Raw genomic sequence first — 14108 nt, 5'->3', positions numbered from 1 at the left:
GATCCTTGAAGAACATGGCAGTCAAAACTTCTACCACCACCACCGCCACTACCACTACTGCTACTACCACTAATAGCTACTTTTATATAGTTCCTACTATGTGTCACTTATATAGTACCTACTGTGTGCTGAGTGCTTTACAAATTCACAACAATCCTGGGAGGAATATGAAATGAGCCTAATGTCTTCCAGACTATTTTCTTGTTTTTCCTAGTAGTTCTTGTTAAATAAGGAATCTTTTACTAAGTAAGCATTCTTTCATATCCCTTTCCAATAAATTGCCAAGTCCTGTCAATTGTATTTTTCTAACATTTCTCATATGTGCCGCCTCTCTCCTCTGACATTGGCACTAACCTGGTCCAGGCCCTCATGACCTTATACCTAGTCATAGACTATTGTAATAGCCTGCTGGTTGACTTCCCTGTCTTAATGTTCTCCCCACTCCTGTCCGTTCTCCACTCAGCTTGATATTCCACTCAAACTGATCTTCCTGAAACACATGTCAGACTATATTCAATTAACTCCAGGGACTCCTTGTTATTTCTGAGATCAGATATAAAATCCCCGGTCATTTGAATCCCTTCATAACATTTCCCACACACACCTCTTTCCATTTCCTTATATCTTACGCCTCTCCATTCCTTTCCACGCATTCTTCAATCCAGTGATACTGGCCCCCTTGCCCTTCCTCATACAAGACATTCTCACCTGACTCCAGAAATTTTTTGGTTGTCCCTTGTGCCTGGAATTTTTTTTGACCTCTTCATCATCTCCCAGCCTCTCTAGTTTTGTTCAGGACCCTGCAAACCCCCTACCTTCTGCATGAGGCAAAGCATATTTGGAAATGCTGGTCTGTGGTCTGGCCCCATCTTACACTGATATTAGCTGCACTTGACAGCATAATCACAAGACGTCAAATGGATAAAGCCAGATTTTATTATCTCCGATTTATCCTGTCTATAGCTTATTTGTACAGAGTCATTTGCTGGCTGTCTTCCCATTAGACTATGAGCTCCTCAAAACCTGGGATTTTTGTTTTTTTGCTTTTTGCCTTTCTTTGTATATACAATGCTTAACATAATTCCTAATATATAGTAGGAACTTAAAAATACTTAGTAACTGGCTATAAAACCTATTTCAATTCAATCAATATAACAATTATTCCAAGTAGAAATTTATCCAGCAACAAATACCGTATTGTAAATTGTTAGCCTTTGGTTATTCCATTTATTCAAAAAATGAATGATTTCAGCTTCCTTTATTCTATTCTGATTTGGGTAAATGAGACCCTAGAGGAGTTATATAAAGTCACACTGTGACCTTGACTCCCGACAATGGAGTAAGTTTATAAAATAGGATAGAATTCATTATAATTCTGCACCTAGAAGGATATTTATGAAATGGTTTGTGCTTATGTCCCCACTTGGAGGGCCAAACTCTTTTAATAATTTCCAGTGTGGGTCCCCTTGAGCCCTCATGATGCAAACAAAGAGATACCTAGCAATGTAAGGAAAGAACTGACCACAGGTGTTTATGAGAAATAATATTAAATCTGGCAAATGCATTCCTTAACAATAAATTTAAGAAAACCATCAGCATAAAGCCTGCTGGTTTCTCTCAGTGCTCCTACTAGTGGGGTGAGTGCCTTTAATAGAACACATGGTGCACGTGCACTTGTCCATTTGGACAGAATGCATGTTTCATGGTCTTACAGAAGGAACTACAGACATGGCTGGCACCAGCTGGCCTGGTTGCGCCACTGCCTTGGGATCACTGCTACTTCTTCTTTTTTTTAGTCTCCCATCTCTCCACATGAACAGACCTCCACCCCTTCTTGGCTTGCTGATCTCTCTTCTCAAACTGAAAGGAACTACAAATTCCAAAGGGTTTTGTGATATTACAAGTGTCTAGGATTTGAATTGTAATCCCTGGATTTCAAATCCAATTGTAGGTGGATGGATAAATTGCAGCTCCCCCAGCTGCTCATTGGTTTTTCCTCTGTTCCTTCCAATCTACTGCTGTTGCTATCAGGTGGATGCATTTTAAATGTAAAAAGACATTGCCTACATCTTAACTTAGATGTATCCAGATGCACAAAAAGGAAAACATAAATTCCTAATGTGAGGAATTCCGATCTAAATAGTAAAACAAATTTAAATTCCTTGTTTTTTACTGAAATAAGATAAAAATTCATTTTGAAGCTCAAAATCTTTCTGTTCTACTTTGAAATAATTTCCCTGGAATACCTTTGTGCATCTTATTGTGAACATTCCAATCCTAAAATAGGATCTTACCTGTACTTGAAAAACTTACAGATGAATACATTTCTAAAGACCCAGAAAGGCAACGTAGGAAACAATTGAGGACGATAGATTTGAAATCAGAAGACTATATAATTTTATCCTAAATCTCCAATTTATTCCCTGTGTGACTTTGGATAAGCACATGGGCCTCAGTTTCTTCATTATGTAAAATAACGAGTTTGGATTAGATAGTCTCTGAAGTCTTTTCTAGCTTTTTAAAATATTTTTTTTTAATTTATAGAATAGAACAAGCAATTTCATAACATAGTATAATAAGAAAGATCATTATACATGAAACTGCAAATCTGTTATGCATAGCTTATTATTCCTTTTAAGTATGTAAGAAAGTTATCATAAAAATTGTTTTTCCTTTTTATTTCCTTCCCTTTTGTTCCTAATCTATGTCCCTACAATTGAAGTTGGAGCCTACTTTGGCCGTTTACTGTCTGTCTGACACTGGACAAGTCACAATCTCTGACTGTTTCTATCACGTTATCCTGTGAGATGAAGGGTTAGAAATCTTTGCTCCAGTAAATCTTATGTAGGCAATATAATGTATGTACTTCCACATGGCACATTTGCCTTATCTTATTTTCACAGTTAAACATCTGTGTAAAAATGTTATTAAATAGCTCTGTATTCTTAAAGTATTTGAAACTAGGGGACAGGAGGAGAATGATCTTAGCATATATCATTCAGTTAGATTAAGCTATGTGTTATGTAATATCACAACCCCTCTTTTTCAGCACATTCAGATTGGCAGGCCAGGTGACAGATACTTATTTCTCTTCTCAAGGGTCTAAGGATAACCTTGAAGGACTGGGTTTCTAAAGTACTGTGATTTGTAAGCCCTGACCAGCAGGAGGAAAATCAGTGGGCTAGACCGAAATGGCTTTTATAAAGCACATTTACTAATGTGGCATTGTCAGAACAATTGTTAGAAAACATCTTTGCCACTCTCTCCCACAGAGGCAAAGCTACAAACTTCTACAATTACACATAAATACTTAAGAAAAATGATCTCAAACCAGGTACCTTAGTGGTGATGCCCTTGTTTGGGATACACATGGTGAAGGGGTAACTCACTGTTCCTGGTGCCACCTGGCATTCCCTTACGGTTCAAGGCATCGTGCTTTCCAAAGCTGCTACCTCCCTCAAGTGGATATGTGATGTCTGTATCTGTATTTACTCTCAGTATCTCTGATGGATTCACTGTCTCTTAGTGATCCAGTCTCTCCAATGACATGAAACCTTAACTCTCTCTTTCTCCTTTTCAACTCCCCCCAGGAATCTGTCTCCCAAATTTAGAGTTCTCTAAAGCTACTTCACCACTGAAATACCTCCAGTTATAGGGTGTATGGGGTGTTCAGGGAGAACTAGCAAGGGCTTGCCTGTCCGTGAGTTAGGAGGACGTCTATCCCAAACATGTGAAGACTTCTCTCATGGGCCAGGCAGATGCTGAAGTAGACAATGTGGAACTCTTAGAGCTTGGTCAGGCATCAGTGACAACAAGATCATCCTGACTTCTGTCTAGCTACTGGTCTTGGATGACTCTGGAAAAGAGCGTGAGGTTGAGGACTTTGCAAACCTCTACCTCACTTAAATCCAATACATCTCCTGACGTGACACCATTGATTCTCTTCAAAAAGGACAAACAACAAACCTCCTGTTGTATTAAGGCCCTTGGGGACGGGGCCAGTTCAGTGACATGTGGCCTCCATAGTCACATAGGCCTTCTTGGTCTGAAAGTGCAGCCCTTTGACTGAATCCAAACTTCAAAGAACAAATCCCCTTAATAAAAGGAATTGTTTTGTAAAATGTGGACCCAGCAAAAGGACCTAGAAGGCCACATGTGGCCTCAGGCTGCAGGTTCCCCACCCTCTAGGTCAGTCCATTATGTCATCTAATCAGCTATTTCTTTCTTGATAGAAACAAAGTTTACACCTTGTAAAGAGATCACTGGGTATAGCCCATCATGTCCTCACTTTGAATGATTAATTTAGATTGGGGTGTGGAAAGTTCCCCTTAAATAAGAACCAGTATGTGAGTCTTTATTAAATTATATCTAGATTGAAAGGAGAATGTGCTTGTACAGATTTTTGTGTTGCGATTCAGTTTTCCAGTGTTACATATACTGCATAGCAGATGGACTTTTCATGCTTGGTCTACAAAGCTGATTAATGATAAAACAGTTGTTCTTATAACTGAGAAACATAACGGTTTGGTAATGTTATTTTTAAGAAAATAGTCTCATTTATGATACGATAGGCCTTGTGAATAAATATATCCATGTGTCCGGAATTGACTGCTGGGCATAGCTTACCTTAGACCTTACAGTAGGCAGCATAAACTCACATTTTTGTTTTATAGTAAATAGAATAAATTTTTGTGAATAAATCTAATTAATGGTAAATAGGTGGTCTCCAGTTAGCCTTAACAATTTCTTTAGTTATAAAAGCAGTATATAGACTAGTCTGATCTTTTGATTAAAGTGATTCTCTTGATAACTTAAAATAATCATGTATCTGACATGATAGAATCCACCTCTCTCCCCCCTCTCTCCCTCCCCCCCTCCCTCTCTCTCTCTTTTCTCTCTCTCTCCCCCCCCCCATTTAGAATATGGATGTAAGAGCTTTTTCAACACTAATAATTTCAGCATTATTAAGTGGAAATTTTATACCAGCTAGCATGTCCATATGCCAATACAAACACCCAGCTTCTCCTCTGCCAGTGCCCTGTGTCCCTGATAAACTTCTTGCCCCCTCCCCCAGGTTGTTTTGCTCCAGTAGTGCCCAGGAATTAAGTAATTGCTGCATTTCTATTTAACCTTTTCTTCCTCCTGATTAGGCATTTTCTGTATTGCATTCCTTGAAACAAAATGCTTTATTATTGACTATAAAGATTTTTAGATGCATCTGAAAAATAGTCTTGACCAATTTTAATAGTACTTTTTCTCGAAACATTCGTTTTCCTCTTGAAGTATTGCTCCCCTTTCTTTGAATTACCCATCATTTTATTGAGAACTCCAATGGCAAAGCACTGTGCTAGACATTGGGGGATAGATACCCAAATGAGCAAGGATTCATCCATTCTTTGGATGGTTTTAAGTCTAGCCATTTAGAATTTTGGTATCATCTTTGTTTTCAAGAAGGAAACTTAAACTTACCGAGAATGAAAAACCAGCTTGCCCAGTTTTGACCTGTTTATACTTTGGTCTGTAATACTTTAGAGCATCATATTACATTGTAGGCCAAAGTCTACAACAGAAATAAGCCTCTCGTGTGCACCATACCTTATTAATCACAGGTCTGTGAGAGTGAGAGGAAATATGTGTGTGTACATACACACACACACACACACACACACACACACACACACACACATATATATATATATATCTAATACTATAGTCTAGTTTAGTCTCCTCTTCCAAAACAGACAGGAATCTATACTTAGCAAACCACTTATTTTTTCCAAACAAGTTATAATAACAATATTCTCATTGAGTAAAGCTTTTGTGCATTTCAAGAATCTGCTAGTATCAGAGTTGCCCAAAGTACAATGTTTCTGTGATTTGAAAAAACAATTTGAAATTCAGGGTCAAAGAATTATAGTCTTGTGGTCACATTCACAAATACATATAGAACATTTCAAATTTATGAAGTCATTATATTTCATAGGTTATCAATCATTAAAAACTAGCATAACATGGTTTTTTGAAAAGAGGGTTGTTGATGATCACTTTTATAGTATGTAGATATGTATATGTAAAAAAATTTAAAAATATGGCTCAAAGAAGGGTCACTAAGAGGTTAAAGGATTTGCCTAGGGTCACAGGGTCAGTATATATGAGAGAAGGGACTTGAACCAAGGTCTTCCATACTTTGAGGTCAATTTTCTATCCAATATACTATGCTATCTGTCATTTATTATTATTTTTATAATATTTTATTGATGTCTTTTGTTCAGACACTTTAATTTTAGAACATTTCCATTTCTCTTTGAACCATCTCTTGTAACAACAAGAACCATCCCTTGTAAGAAACCATGGGTAACATTTAAATATGAAAAACAAACAAGTATATAAGGGAAGCATGGGGTCTAGGAAGAAAAAGGAATAGGTTTTTACAGGTCAGAGAGGGGAAAGATGTTCTTTGACTTTCACACAGGGTTGGGGGTTAGGGCTTCAAAGCTCCTTCAGTGAATTTGCAGAGACGCTGCTTCTTGTAGATCTGCTGACAAAGTTTGGATATGTCCTGTTGTGTGAAGCTGAAGGGCTTCACACAACAGGGCTAAGTACTTGTAATATTGCTGTACAAAGACATCCTGTCATTATTCTGTCTGGCCATACTTATCTGAAAGTAACCCTTCCATCCCTGGTGGAAATCTAGCTGATCCTTCTTCACTTCCTCAGCCTGTAGGTACATGACAATATGCTTAGGACATTAGCAGTTGAGGGTACTCTGTGAGTCAAAATAGGTAATGGTCCTCTGCCTCACAAGACAGAGATGAGTGACCAGTATAATTCCTGGTGCGTAGGGATGCTGTTCCTTATTAAAGATATCTACATTTTGGGTCCATTTTTTTACTCTGTCGTAACCCTTGGTACAGAGTTTGTCATAGAAGAAACTGTTGAAGAACCTTCTCTGAAAGTGTCCATTACTGGGTCTACATACATCTTCATCACTGAGTCATTAAGCCAGTTTTGTGAATATTCTGTAGATAAAAGGACCCCAGGTCATCATAATCAGCACATGCTCAAAGTAATATAAGCCACATGAAAGCCTCTCACCATAATATTGCCTGGCATACATTGGTACAGCTAGATCGACTGCTAACCTAATTCTTTTCTAGAAGGTGCAGAAAACTCTTGCTGGAAAATGTCCCCTAGTTTCTTTACCATTTTGTCTGTGCTGAGAGAAATGAGGCTGCCACAGGTCTCAAAGAATTCATCCAAGATGGTCTATACACAGGTTCACACATCCCTCTGAAAGGGAGGGGAGAGAGAGAAAGAGAGCGCACACACAGCTCAGAAAAACCAACCCAATATATCTACCATTTTGAACATCATATGCATTATTCCTTACCCATCACCGCCACTCCCCCCACCTCTGCAAAGAAAGGAAGAAGATGCTTTTTCTTAACCCTTCCCCCATTATAATTACATAAATGCTCAATCAGGGCAAAGGGAAGACTGACCACAAAACCCTCTGGGAATTGTAGTTCTTCCCAGTTTGGGGAGAAAATAAACTAATGGGAAACCAGCCCCTGAATAGGGGAGGAGGCAGAGTTGATAGAGGACAGCTATAGCTCATGAGGGACATGATGAGAGAAGAAATCTGTAGGACTTAAGCAGCAATGCAACTATGGAAGCCAGTGACCAGGATATCTGTATTTCCTTTTTTTTTTTTTTTAAGAGCCCTGAGAAGTAACTTCTGCATGAACAAGCAGAGAGGTTCCTGACTGTGGAGGAGTATTGAGGGAAAACAAAACAGGAGGAAAGGGTGATCTCTATCCTGCTTCCGCTTTATTTCTACTTTATTGTGGTTTTTTTTTTGTTGTTTTTTTTTTTAAGCAATCGGGGTTAAGTAACTTGCTCAAGGTTACACGGCCAGTTATTATTTCTGGGTGTGGTGCTGAGTATCTAAGCACGGATTTGATCCAGGTCATCCCGACACTGGAGCCGGTGCTCTTACTCACTGAGCCACCTGGCCACCCCTAAGCAATTGGGGTTAAGTAACTTGCTCAAGGTTACACGGCCAGGTGTTTCTGGGTGGATGCTAAGTGTCTGAGCCCGGGATTCGATCTCCAGGTCTTCTCAACACTGGAGCCGGTGCTCTTACTCGCTGTGCTACCTGGCCACCCCCCTTAATTGTGTTTTTTAAAAATATTATTGGAAGACTCCATCTGCCAGATTTTTAATACTAATTTTATAAACATCTGTTACTGGTCTTGCCTTGTTTAAGACTTGAGAGTATGGGAGAGCAATTAGAGCAGGTCAGAAGAGAGGGGGTCTTCCTTAGTAGAGGGTCTAGAAGCTAAAACTCATAGTTAGAGAGTTCTGCTCTCTAAATGAGGACATAGAATGAATTAATTCACAGGGGCAAAATCACTACAATTGCAGGCCCTGTTGTACAAATTTGCTTTGTTTGGGTTTTTTATTCTTCACTTGCCCACTGTTGTAGTCACTGTGTATATCATTTCTTTGATTCTGCTTACTTCACTCTGAATCAGTTCATATGTCATCCCACGCTTCTTTGAATTCTTCGTATTAATTACTTATCATAGTATGCGGTATTGTTCCAACCATTCCCTAATCAGAGGGAATCCACTTTGTTCCTAATCCTTTGCTATAACAAAAAGTGCTGCTATCAATGAACTAGTCCAGTTTATGAAATAGATTTTTCAAATCCTTTTCTGAAAACAATCAAAGGTGAGTAAAAGGTATTAAGCTTAACAGTAAATTGGGTTAGTATTTACTGAATACCATCTCCAAAACTGAATCAGTTGTTTGAGTAGGCAGTTGTTTTTTGGCAGACAAGGTGGATGGATGTAACTTGGGGAAAAATACTCTTAAAATAAAATGTAACCTAGTATCCCTGTTCATTTTTAGAGCCTATCCCTACTCTCTCCTCATGGCAGTGTGACAGCCTTGATTCAGATGAAGCGCGCCTTTCCCCACAGGCAGGGCGCCTGATTCACCAGCTTCTAGATGAAGACAGTGATCCCATGCTGTCCCCTCGATTCCATGCTTATGGGCAGAGCCAGCAGTACCTGGATGACACAGAAGTACCTCCTTCCCCCCCCAACTCACATTCTTTCATGAGGTATACTTTGATTTGCTGATGATCATATGTATCATCTCCACAACATTAGAAAGGGTGGGAATGCAGGTTTTTTAAATGTGATTAGTAAGTCTTAATAAAAATAGGGAAAAAAAAATTGAAACTCTTTGCTAATATGAAGATCAGAAGTGGAATTCTTCGTTTCCTTGTTTAGAAAAAGTGGTCTGTTGTTTCTCTTCTCCCTAAATGAAACCCATTACTAGACTCTGTCTCACACCAGCAGATTGACCTCCTGCTCCCATGAGGACATAGGCTTTATTAGAGTCACAACCCTTTAGAACCAGGTTGGAATGTGGCCAATAGTAATCATCATAGTTTGATTTAAATACCTCTTTTTTCCTAAGTAGTAACCCAAGCAAAAATGAGAAAAAACTGCCATGCCCTCTGTAAGACAGGGTAAGAAGGTATGAAAATGGCAATCATCTCCATTTAATAGTAGGAAATATGGTACCTAAGACCGCACAGTTAACAATTAATTTCATTTCTTTCAAGGGAACAGGGTAAAATAGGACTTTGAATATATGCCATATGGCATTTCAGTAAATTTCAGTAACCCCAAATGTAACCCTTTGTCATGTTCCTAATAGGAGAAGGAGTTCTTCTTTGGGATCTTATGATGATGACCAAGAAGACTTAACACCTGCACAACTAACTCGGCGGATTCAAAGCCTTAAGAAAAAGATCAGAAGGTTTGAAGACAGATTTGAAGAAGAAAGAAAATACAGGGTAAGATTCTATGTATACCTCTCCCTTCTCTCGGCCTCTCCAACTCATTGTTGACAGCAATAAGCCATAGCAACAGCAAAAACAATAGGGGAGATTTTTAGTGGTCTCCATAATAGAAAATCAATTAAAAATGAAGTACACAGTGTAAGTGTATAGTCTGGAGCTACTTTTCCAGCTGCCACTTAGACCAGGCCCCAAAGGGTAGTTGCTGCTTTTCCCTTCAGAATTCTAGGGGTAGGCCTGAAAGATTGGGGATCAGTTATCATCAGCCATAGCTAATGAGTCCTCCCTGACATACTTCCTTTCCATAATTATCAGTTGATATCAGATTAATTAGTTTTCAGAAAGCAGTATCTGCTAAGATGCTCTTGTAAGAACAGTACATATAAAATATCCACCCAAAAGTCTGTGATATATTCATCCACCAATAAATACAGAAACAAGGGAAATTGGACTCAAACTTAGACACAGTTCCTAGAAGTCCTTCTGTTTGAGTTCTCAATCCATTCCCCTTGGGAATGGTGTAGATTTTCTGCTTTATTCCTGAATCTGCCTTTACTGATTAAATCCAATATGTGCTGAGCTCCTAAAAATGCTGCCACCAACCATTTCTGTCCCATGGTGTTTCTAGTACACCACTAAAAAGTCCAAATCCTCTGATCCTCCAAAGTTCACAAGGTCTTCTTCCAGTCAAGGTGATGTGGAAGTCAAGGTACTCCTTGCCACTAAGAAATTCCTTCTCATAGGTTTTGCTAGGGGATTTTGCTAGGAGATTTCCACCACTAAGCTGCTAGATCAAATTTCTGAATCCAAAATAGTTTCTTGGTTTTATATAAGCCCCACAGGATATAACCAAGTCCTTCCTATCCTAAACAAATCCTAACAGACTTCCTGTCATAGCCATTTGAAATGCCTTGATTGAACTTAGTTCAAACTTGTGATTGATTGATTTGATGTGTGCTCTTACCTGACAAAGGTATCAAGGTGTTGTGTCTTGTAGGTTGCTTTAAGTGGAGTGGAGTAAACTGCCTGATTGACTTATTCGACTCTCATCCTTATTAAACTAGTAACACAATGTATAATGCATCAAGTATTTCCTAGGAAGTTTTCTCAAAAGCATCATGAATGAACTAGAAGCTTTATTCCTTGTTAGTGAGAAGCCAAAAGAGACAAAGTGGTAAAAATATAACTGAATAAAACTTCATATTTGGTTAAAACAATACAATATTGTCTTCTTTTTAGATTTATAGAGTACATTCTCCAGAAAAAAAATATACTATTAGCTCTAGCCTTTTTAGTAATCACCAGGATAAACACAGGAAAGTAGCTGTCATGATTTTGATCTGTATTTTGCCACTCCCTTAAATAGACCAAAACACTTAGAAACATATGAAGGTTGAAAATGACTTACAAAGGGAACACAGTCATACAGAATGAGAAGTATAGCTCTAGAGTAGATAAAAAGGATCATAAAAGAGTTATGTTAAAGGGCAGCCAGGTGAATCATAGCTCATTAAGATGCCAGTAGAGTCTCTTATTGCCTTAGATTTGATCACATATAATTTCCTGCATTGTAAATGTACTTTAGCTTCCTTTTACGTTTTAAAATGCAATGGATAGAGCAAACAGTTTCTTTTTCCAACACAAAAATATTCAATCTAGACTTTCTTCTTTTAGCCTTCCCATAGTGATAAAGCAGCCAATCCAGAGGTTTTGAAATGGACAAATGATCTTGCAAAATTCCGGAAACAGCTGAAAGGTAAAAGTTCAAACCATATAACTACCCCAGTATGGAACCGTGGTATTCACTCAGTCCTTGGGGCAGGGGAAACAAAGATATACTGAAGAGTCAGGATTCCTGAGAGATCCTGCTGATATTTCTATCATGCATTCTTCTCCCACCACCCCCCCCCATTTTCCCAAGCAAGCCCAATCACAGGAAAATATGTCTGCCAAGATGGTAAATTCCAAAGAAGGCATATCATTTACTCAAGTCCTTGTTAGGACCCTATTTCTATGCCTTATCATGGTCACCTGAATTCTCAAAGGTTGTGCCAGGGGAATTAAAGCTCTAGAAGGTCATATCAAATTAGAAAAACTCGGGATGGCTAGGTGGTGCAGTGAGTAGAGCACTGGCCCTGGAGTCAGGAGGACCTGAGTTCAAATCCAGCCTCAGACATTTGACACACTTACTAGCCATGTGACTTTGAGCAAGTCATTCAACCCCAATTGCCCTCCAAAAAGCAAAAAAACAAAAGAAACAAAAAAAAAAAACTTCAAGTGATGTTCAAGTCAGGTATTTAAGCATCTGATGTCTAAAGAAAAGCATATTTTTGAAAGCACTTATTGCTAAATTGACCATAGGGGAATATTTTATTTTTTTTTAGCTACACTCAAAAACACTTTGCCAGATTATAGATGACTATGTTCTATGTCAGTAGAGGGAGGGCATAAGCAAAATATTGAAGTAATATTAGGATATTTAACTCATATATAGTGGTTGAGCTGACTAAAACTACATCAGAGGTTCATGTCAATGCAAATCAAATAATCCAAGAGATTTTTTCATTATCAAGGATTTAGTTATCTGGGTTATTCAATTTAAGCCTTTCAGCCTAATCTTGCAATTAGATATTGCCTGAGAAAGAGAAATGGAGCCAGGAAGACTGCTAACATGAGAGAAATCACGTCTGAGGAAATGAGTTCTTTTTCGTTCTTGTCCTTTTTTATCTTTTTCTGCACTTGTGACATATTTGTGTCATAATACATGGTCTCTTTTGGTGAAGATGCGGGGCACAGCTGAGATTAGGCATACTTCATTCTATTCCTATTCAGTATTCTCCAGAGGTCTACCATATTTAACTTTTCTAAAATTCTGTAAGGTCCTTCCTTTGTTTGTAATTTATTTTCGGTTAGACTTATCCAAGAGGGGTAAATGGAGGTCCCGCCCTATTAAGGTTTTATTATCTAGTTCTCCTTGTAACTTCCTTGTAACCAACCCATTTAAATTTTCCCTTAAGAATTTAGATGTTCTGCCGTTTAATCACATAGATTGTGTCTAAATGTTACTATTGATGTTAATTCATTGAATATAGTACCTTTCAACGAAATATAACTTTCCTATTTATCTCTTTTAATTTGGTCTCTTTTTTGCCCTTCTTTCATTCTGATATCATAATTCATACCCTTCAGCTGAAATATAATAGGTTTTGCTCCAGCCCTTTATTATAATTCTACATGCATCTTTCTGTTTCAAGTGTGTTTCTTGTAAATAAATATTGTTGGATTCTGGTTTATAATCCATTCTGCCATCCTCTTCTGTTTCATGGATGAATTCATCCCTTTCATATTCACAGTGATGACTGTTAATTGTATATTTCCCTCTTGTCTTATTCTCTTATATTTTCTTTATTTCTGTGACCTACTCCCTTTAAAAGTTCATTTTACTTTTGACTACTCCCTCCCTTAATCTGTCCTTGTTCTTATTTTTCCCTTTCCTTATTCTTTTTCTGTTTGGTGAAATGTATTTCTGTACTTAACTCTGTGTGCGTATGTGGGTGTGTTTGTGAACCCTTCCCTCCCTTAGTCAATTCAGATGAGTGAAGTTCAAGTCTCTCCTGCTCCCCCCCACACGCACGCCATACTCTTTGCTGTATGCTCTTCTACTTCTGTGCCCCAACTGTGTGAGATAATTCCCCCTCCCTCCCACTCTTTCTCTCACTTCCATCTTCCCAATGCATTCCTCTTTCCTTCCCTTTCCATTCTTCTTTTAAGATCATCAAAACATAACTCCCAGGCCTTCTGTCTAGTTAGCCTGCATCTGTGGTCCCTGATGATGACAGAGTTCTGAGAGGATACATGTGTTATGTCCCCATATAAAAATGTAAACAGCTTATCTTTGTTTAATCCTTTATGAATGCTCAGTCATGTTTAGCTTTTTATTCCTTTCTTGACCCTTGTGTTTGCACTTCAGATTTTTTTATGCATCTCTGTTCTTTTCATCAAGAAAGCTCGGAAGAGTCTCATTAAAGATCCATTTTTTTTTCACCTGCAGGATTGTATTCAGTTTTTTCTGGGTAAATTATTCTTGCCTGCAAGCTTAGATCTTTTGCCTTTTGGAATATCACATTCTAAGCTCTTTGCTCCTTTGATGGTGGTGACTGCTAAATCTTGGTCCTGATGGTACTTGAATTCTTTATTTCTGGCAGCTGACAGAATTTTTTCTTCTACTTGG

General features: G+C 38.2%; 1 protein-coding gene across 7 annotated transcripts in view; it reads left to right on the top strand.

The window, feature by feature from the left end:
• FAM13A (family with sequence similarity 13 member A) overlaps positions 1-14108 on the top strand; it is a 146712-nt gene that overhangs the window by 110497 nt on the left and 22107 nt on the right. For all 7 annotated transcript variants that reach the window (XM_069093906.1, XM_069093924.1, XM_069093915.1 and 4 more), the window contains 3 exons: positions 8917-9130; positions 9736-9874; positions 11552-11633. In XM_069093906.1, coding sequence (XP_068950007.1) covers positions 8917-9130; positions 9736-9874; positions 11552-11633 — 435 coding nt within the window. The remainder of the gene's footprint in view (positions 1-8916; positions 9131-9735; positions 9875-11551; positions 11634-14108) is intronic.

The sequence above is a fragment of the Petaurus breviceps genome, unplaced genomic scaffold (genome assembly GCF_028583685.1).
Source record: "Petaurus breviceps papuanus isolate PSGF00001 unplaced genomic scaffold, PetGlider_PUasm1.0 126, whole genome shotgun sequence".
NCBI lineage: Eukaryota > Metazoa > Chordata > Mammalia > Diprotodontia > Petauridae > Petaurus > Petaurus breviceps.
Note: the sequence above shows the minus strand (reverse complement) of the source record. Positions and strands in the feature narration are given on the sequence as shown.